This window comes from Thamnophis sirtalis, unplaced genomic scaffold, assembly GCF_051295495.1.
Source record: "Thamnophis sirtalis isolate CommonGarterSnake01/CBP01778 unplaced genomic scaffold, rThaSir2_p1.2 scaffold_5, whole genome shotgun sequence".
Lineage (NCBI taxonomy): Eukaryota > Metazoa > Chordata > Lepidosauria > Squamata > Natricidae > Thamnophis > Thamnophis sirtalis.
The window spans coordinates 102,746,489-102,754,493 of NW_028261385.1; the positions used below are offsets into that span (position 1 = coordinate 102,746,489).

The following is an 8,005-nucleotide window of genomic DNA, read 5'->3' on the forward strand; positions in this document are numbered from 1 at the left end:
CAACCCTCCCAGTAGCATTCTCCATGGCAATCGATAGCTCAGTCTGAAGTTTTGGGGCTTACAGATCTGTGACTGTGGAAATGAGTCCCCCTTCGGGGGAAAAGGGCGGCATACAAATACAATAAACTGAACTAAACTGAAATAACACTAAATCAAAACCACACAAACCACACACTTTGGTATATTATGTTCTTTGATGCAGCCTCTATCTCCACAGCGATAAAGTTGCTAGAACCAAGTGCAAGGGTGTGTTTCCTCTTCTCTATATTCTACAGTGTATATGTGTATGAGCTTCAAAATTGGAAAGTGTTTTTTCTAACTCACAGACTACTGTAGATATATATGAAAAATGTTAAGATGCATGCAGTGATACAGATAAGCATTTAACTGTGTAAGTATTATACAGTTAAATATTTTTATTATTCAATAAATGTAACATTTTTTATAAAAGGATGCTTATTATGCCTCTTTTCTGTCAGATTTTCAGTTATTTCTGGATAATGGTTAGGGTATGCAAAATAGGTCACAAAGAACGTGATCCATTACATAAAAACTTGAATACAAAAATGCACTGAATGTAAATCCAAGCCGTACTACATCTTTTCATAGGTTAATTCATGACCACATGTGCTGCAGATCTTTCTGTACGTATCATCGCCTATCATTTCTTCAGCTCCATACTCATGTTGATGGATACTTGTGTCTTTTTTCCATAAACTACTTCTTACAGCTCGTCGTAATTCTAATACAATAGAAGGAGCACAATAGTTAAAACATCATCACACACAAAATCAACCTCAATGACAGTCTGCATATCCTAATGTTTTAATGTCTGTTTTTGAAAGAAATGTGTGAATGGAATTGGAATGAATCTAGAGTGAATTTTAAAGTCCATTAGAAGACGGTGGTCATAAAAAGCAGACACAAAGAATGTAACTTTCCCTAGATTCCCTAGATCAGTAATGGCTAACTTTTTTCTCTTCATGGGTCAAAATTGTGTAGCCACACCCAATGCAATATGCCATGGCCACCTGCGCATACGCGCATGGCCCCTTGCCCCCCTGCATGTGTGTAACCCCCGCCTCTCCCTATGCTCCCCCCATGCATGTGTGCGACTTCCTCCTGTAGCCCATTTTGGGCCTAGCAAAATTCCTAAAGCCTCCTGGAACCAAAAATGAGGTGCGGGAGGTGTTGCACTCCGCCTCCCCACGCATGCACGCACGACCCTCCTGCACATGTGCACGCATCTCCCACATGCACTGCAGTGACATGAAAATCGGCCGCCAGGAGGCACGTGCACATGCGCCGTGGAATTGAGCTGGGTGATGGCTTGCGTGCCCGCAGAGAGAGCTTACCACAGGTTCACCATCACAGCTATATATTAAGTCCCTAATCTTTCAGCCAGTAAGGCATCAGTATCAAGAGTGTGATTGGTGTAATAAAACTAGCTATCAGTAGGGGTTGGTGACTTGTAGACTTCCAATTTACCTGACAGTTCTGCCATCCTTCCTATACTCCTCCCCCCTCCAGCCCAAGTTAGCTTTCTTTTTTGGGGGGGGGAGGAGATAACTACTGATAAGAGACCGACTTCTGGTTTGATATAGGCACAAAGTCAGCTGGGTCATTCTCATTCAGCCAAGGGAAACAGATAATAGCAAACTACTGAAATATTTGAATCAACATTGACTCAAAGGCATTTTTAAAAGCTCTACTATAAACAATTGTATCAACCCACCATTTTTACTTTAGAGTCAAATATACTGGGTGTAAGTGGAATCCAATAATGTTTTTTGAAATAAAGCTAATCTGTGTAGGCATAGCCCTACAGGCTTTTAGCTATACAATTTGGGATGAAAACCCTTTGAATGGTGTGGGAATAGGAATGGATTTCCAGAGGAACCAGGAGGACTTCTCAGGTGACCCTGAGGACACAGATAAACTTCCAAGTGCTTCAATGACCCTCTAAAAGGATGCAGAGTACCAGCTGTCTGCAAGGAATATAAATCCTTCCATTCCCCACTATCCTGTCAGAGTTGAAGGAACTTCTTGGATGAGAAGCAAAACATCTTCAAAAGAAAAAAAAAAAACCAAGAAAATCCAGTTGCTTCCTGAAAAAACACCTTTGGGATAACCATGACCTAGATGACTGAGTATTTCTACAGGCTACTGTCTTTCAATCGTAAAAGTAGAAGGACAGGGAGGTTTACTGGTATCCCTCAAATACTATTTGTAACCTACCTTTAACTTTTTTGTCAAACTTTTTCTGTTTCATCTTCTCTCTGTTATCTTGGCGGTTCTCTTTGGCTTCTTCTAATGCTTCCTCACTACCCCAAACTTCAAGGGAGCGCTTAATTACCTGTAAATGCCAAGCATCATTTGAGTAAAATTTAGGGGACTGGAAACAAATTACTTACACAAAGTCCCAGCTCCCATCTTTATGATGGCTGCTGTACCAACAAACAAGGGCTCTTGTTCTCAGCTAGCTCTCTTTAGCAAAGAATATATGCTATCTTCACTTAGCACTATTTTCATTCAGTATCTTTGGTGAAAGGGTTGTTTTATTTAAGAAGCTGTTCTTTTCATGGAAGAATGGCAATTCATACAAAGAAGTGGTCCCATTTATACCTCCTGACAATATTACAATAGTAATCAATGCTTGTGGGAAACAGCACGGCAATCGTGCAACAAATTCAGAAAGTCTCTGGATGCAGCAATGAGATTAGTTCCACAGATACTGAAGCTTTTTTTTTTTTTTTTTTAGGAAATGAATCCCTCCCTAGTATATATTAAACTATACAGGTAGCTTAATGGTAAGTAAGTAATTACAATATATATAATGATAATATATAATAAGTAATTATAAGGGACACGGTGGCTCAGTGGCTAAGAGCTTGTTGATCAGAAAGGTCAGCAGTTCGGTGGTTCGAATCCCTAGCGCTGTGTAACAGAGTGAGCTTCTGTTACTTGTCCCAGATTCTGCCAACCTAGCATGTAAAAATGCAAGTAGAAAAATAGGAACAACCGTTCTGTGCACCTTCAGTGTTTAGACATGCCAGCCACATGAACGCGAAGACATTTTGGCTCTTCAGCTTTGAAACGGAGATGAGCACCGCCCCCTAGAGTCAGGAATGAATAGCACATATGTGCGAGGGGAATCTTTACCTTTAAGTAATTACAGAGGATTATCTAGAATGATGTCTCTCAACTGGCACCATTTGCTATACTGTTCCAAAGTGTTCCCCAAAATTTTAGAACAGATTTTGCGGGTTACAAAAAGATCTTCCCTTCCCTTCCTTTTTGATAGAAAACTACACTGAATCAAAAAGTCTTCCCTCAGTAGAAAGGCACATTCTGATATAATTCAGCTCCCACATGACTACCCACCACCAAAAAAAATTGAGACAGTTCGATCAAATAGTTAAACGTTCACCATGAGAAAAACTGAAATGTTAGAATGCAAAGAAGTCATATCTTTGGAAGAAAAATATTGAGAGGACAAGATTCAATTACCTGTAGTTTTAAATAAAGTTTCATGTCACCCCAATGTGGATTATGAGGATTTTTCTTCAGAATGAATCTAAGCACTGGCTCTCTCTTGTCTAAATCACAGTCTTTGAGAAGATACTCTTGCTTTGCTTCAGTCCTTGTTAAGAGTTTATGTTTGTTTTCAACATCTCTGAAATGAGATCCCAATTCAACCTGAAAATACATTCTATGTACTTGCATATAACAAATAATATACATATTGCACCACTAACTTAGCTAATTCTTAACTTTGCATTTTTATATTCAGTGGTACATATTATAAGATAAGCACACCGAATATCAAGTTGGTCTATGCAAAAAAAAAAAAAAAAAGCCTTGAAAATGATTTGGAAAAAGAGCTTCAAACTTTATAAAAACACAATTCCCCCCCCCCCTTCCACATGAATCTGAAGAAAAAAAGAACTTTAATGAATAGAATATTTAAATCAACTCTTAAATCACATCTTTTTTCAAGCTGGTGTGGAAGCCTGTAAAAAGGGGTGCATTAAAAGAACATTAAAAAGTATGCTCGGGTGAGGTCAAACACTTTTTCCAAATCATTTTTAAGCATGCACAGTATTAATACTAAGTTTCAATGCAACCATAATGGAATATTTTGAAATATTTTTTTATGCTGAGCTAGAAATGTTTGCAATACAAACAAAATGAAACCATTTGCTAAACACTAAATCCACTTATTTAGTCATTCTTAATCCACAGTTGCCAGGAGTCAGAACTGATTTGAAAGTACAAAAATAAAATTGCTGTACCTGCAATTATCACATGTTGCCAGGTCAAAATGGTTCATGAGATAAGAGTCCATGAATTCCTTTCCACATTCTTCACAGATCAGATAATCAAATTCTAATACTGGACCTATTAAAATAAGAACAGAAGTACAATAATAACAATTCAGGCTCTTAAATTTATCCAAAATAGTAAAGTGACAATAACAAGAAATACACACACAAGAAAAAATTAAGCTTTGGAATCTTGGAAATGACATTTCATTGTGTTTTATTGTCTGTAAACCTTGAGAAAAATAAGCACTCCTTATTAGAACTAATAAGTTCTAACTAACTTGCTTTTCCAGGTTAGGCAAGCTGGGTTGTTGATGTGGTTTTATGATATCCTTTACCTTGGATAACATGGGTTATTGTTCTTTAACTTTGATTTCAATCTTTGTATGCTGCCCAGAATCATTTGAAGCAAATTATTGACTCAGTGCAATTTTTTTCCAATCTGGTGATATCTAGATGTGTTGTCTCCATCCGCACTCACTTTAATTCTCAGTCAATTTTGGATTAAATTAGCAAATTTATATTCTTATTTAACCAATGTTGAACCTAGAATACTGCCTACATCAGTATGGACACACAGCTATTCAGCAAGAACATATGGCTCTTTTCAACCAAAATTTCCTACATCTTGCTTATTCAGGCACTTATCAAAATAAACCACAAATTACCAGGAGGATGCACAATTTTCTCAGTTTGGTGTCGTTTTGTCTCTTCTTCCTCTTCCTCCTCCAGAAAAAACCCTCCTCCTGTATCTATTGTCTTTGAAGGTACTTTAACTTTTGAGCTGCCTGGAAAGATAAAGTAACAATTTAATTGTGCACCTGTACAAATAAAATAACTTTGTTTTGAAAAGACTCCATAACATTCATTATATAAACTACTTTCAGTCACTGAAGAGACTTCAACAACACTTTTAGACTTCAACTGCTTCAACACTTTTAGACCACAGTCTAAAAATATATACACCTCAAACTGTGATGCAACAGATCTAATTTATAAAACAAACTGGGAAGATATGAGTGAGTCCATATATTTACTAAGCCACTGTTTATGTAATTACACCACTGAATGAAGCACAGTTGGCTGGGTTGGCCCATCCTGCTAATAATGTAATACAGAATGACACTGGCTTGGTATTACCTAGCATTAAGCCAATAATGTCAATGCACATTTTATCTTCAGATTTGAATAAAGTATCCTTTACCATAGTTTGTTCCACAAACATTCTTCCTTATTATTATGCATGAATGCAGGCAGTGAATGTAAGTCCAATGAAAGACCTAGTAAGGCAGAGAATATTATGGAAACCCGTCTTAGCTTCTCTGCACACTCACCGCAAAAGAAGGTGGTGACCCTTTTTACAATACACTTGTTTAATTTCCCAGAACGTACAACTTATTAGGGAAAGTCTTAAGAACTTCCCTACATTATCTTTTTCATCTGACTTCCTTATAAAGTACACTAACAGAAGCTCTGTGTGTTGCCCCATATATGACACAATAAGAGGATACGGCAAACCTTCGCCAGGAGAAGGGTAGGGCCAGTTCGCCAGTCTAGCTTGCCTGAGCATCAAAGCCCGCTGACGGTTCCTCTCAATCTTTGCCTTCATGGTCTCGGAGAGTGTGTTCTTTTCTCCTTGGGCAGCACTTGGATCCATGGCCAAATACAGAATCAGAATCACTCATCTAAAAAAGGGAAGAGGATAGACAGAGGTAATTGAATTTTTTTTAAAAATAGCCAAAGGACTACTAAATACCAATTTGAGCATATTTAATGAAACATGGAGTGAGGTGCAATGGCATTAAGAGAAAAAGTGGAGAGAAGAGCAACAAAGATGATTAGGGGATTGGAGACTAAAACATATAAAGAACGGTTGCTGGAACTGGGTATGTCTAGTCTGATGAAAAGGACTAAGGGAGACATGATAGCAGTGTTCCAGTATCTCAGGGATTGCTACAAAGAAGAGGGAGTCAAGCTATTCTCCAAAGCACTTGAAGGCAGGACAAGAAGCAATGGATGGAAACTAATCAAGGAGAGAAACAACGAGGAGAAATTTTCTGAGCCTTACAACAATTAATCCATAGAACAACTTGCCTCCAGAAATTGTGAATGCTCCAACACTGGAAGTTTTTAAGAAGATGTTGGATAACCATTTGTCTGAAGTGGTATAGGGTTTCCTGTCTAAGCAGAGGGTTGGATTTGAAGAACTCGGACGTCCCTTCCAACTCTCCTGTTTTGTTTTGTTCTGTTCTGTTTTGTTCTGTTCTGTTCTTTCTTGGATGGGTGATTCTTGGGCTTTTTTATTGGAAGTCGAACCCCCCCCCATCAATTTTGCAACACTGCCCCAAAAAATTGCAGAGTTGCTTCCCCTCTAGGAGGCGACATGACTGATAAAGTGGGCTTCAGTGCACAAAGGTTTGTGCCCAATCAATCCCCCGAGATTTGGAAATGTCACAACTCTTTGTTGTTTTTCCTCGCTGGCATCAGAAAGGGAGATTTTAGCAACTCGCTCCCCGCAAAGGTTAATCCGCGCCGCCTGTCAAACAGGGTGACAGATCCAAGCAGGGACAGAAATCGGCTCCCATTCGGCACAACCCTCCTCTCTGACCACCATCCGCCAGTTATACACGCCACGGGGCTCCCTGCCCCGCGTAAGTTTGGTCTTCACTTCCCGGTCCCGCCTTGGAAAAGCAGGAAAATCCGAGAAGACGCTCCAACGCTCCGACCACCGGCTACAGTACTCACCAGCAGCACAGATAGGGCTTCTTGGACAGAGTGCGCATGCGCTGGTAAAGGCTCACTCTCACCCACCCACCCACCGAAGTGTAATGGAGAGCTTTTGACCATAGACTTAAAATGAAGAAAAGACAATCCTTCCGTAGATAGCGAGATTTAAAATAGCTTTTCAAGGCGACAGGATTTTTTTTTAAATTATTCTCATTTTTTTAAAAAAATAGTCCTGTACAATTATCTTTATAGTGTGAAATATGAAGTTGGGATGAGAAAGATAAGTTTGGTGTTGTATGTGCAAACTGTAGCTGCGCTAAGAGAGTAGCTTGATACAATTGATTCAGGTTGTAACCGAGATCAAAGCCAATCTCTTAGGTCTCAGTAGAAGACACTTTCTCCGCGAACGCATAGGCATGTCTTCAAAAATTGAGGCAATTTCAAATGCGCAAAAAACGAAGGACGATTTCGAAAGAGCAAGCGCTCCAAATGTTCTGCTATACAATATGTGTTTGGCGGCGAGCCGCCTTGGCTGCTGGGAGTTGTAGTTCGGCCACATCAGGTGTATAAATTGCCCTACCCAGAAAGTAAAGTAAGCACGTGGGGTTTTGACAACCGACAGCAGAGTGCGCTGAAACCTTTGCAAATTAATACCTTCTACTTTTATACGAATTGCTTAGTTGGCATAAACATACAGGCTTCTGGTGGTATAAGCATTACAGAAATATAACCTTCAATCTTTTGATTTTATTTTAAAATTGAAATAATTAATTACATGCCATCAAAGCCAATAGATTCCCCCCCCCATTAATTTAGCCTTTCAGATCTTCCAATAGGGCACCCATTTAGAGGTGTTATTCAGCAGGTTCTAACCAGTTCTGGAGAACTGGTAGCGGAAATTCTGAGTAGTTTGGGGAACCGGTAAATACCACCCCTGACTGGCCCCGCCCCAT

At 39.2% G+C, this 8,005-nt stretch overlaps 1 protein-coding gene across 2 annotated transcripts; it reads right to left on the minus strand.

Moving 5' to 3' along the window:
- Positions 1–192: 192 nt before the first annotated feature.
- XPA (XPA, DNA damage recognition and repair factor) lies at positions 193–7,134 on the minus strand. 2 transcript variants are annotated; one of them, XM_014063539.2, is made up of 7 exons: positions 7,071–7,134; positions 5,844–6,010; positions 4,994–5,113; positions 4,296–4,401; positions 3,511–3,676; positions 2,239–2,356; positions 193–742 (listed from the first exon to the last, which is right to left on the minus strand). In XM_014063539.2, exons 2-7 carry the CDS (start codon positions 5,980–5,982, stop codon positions 594–596), a joined length of 798 nt encoding a protein of 265 aa, XP_013919014.1. In that variant the 5' UTR covers positions 5,983–6,010; positions 7,071–7,134; the 3' UTR covers positions 193–593. The 2 variants fall into 2 exon arrangements, with proteins under 2 accessions (XP_013919014.1, XP_013919015.1); XM_014063540.2 differs by lacking the exon at positions 7,071–7,134 and adding an exon at positions 6,420–7,056.
- Positions 7,135–8,005: the final 871 nt, after the last annotated feature.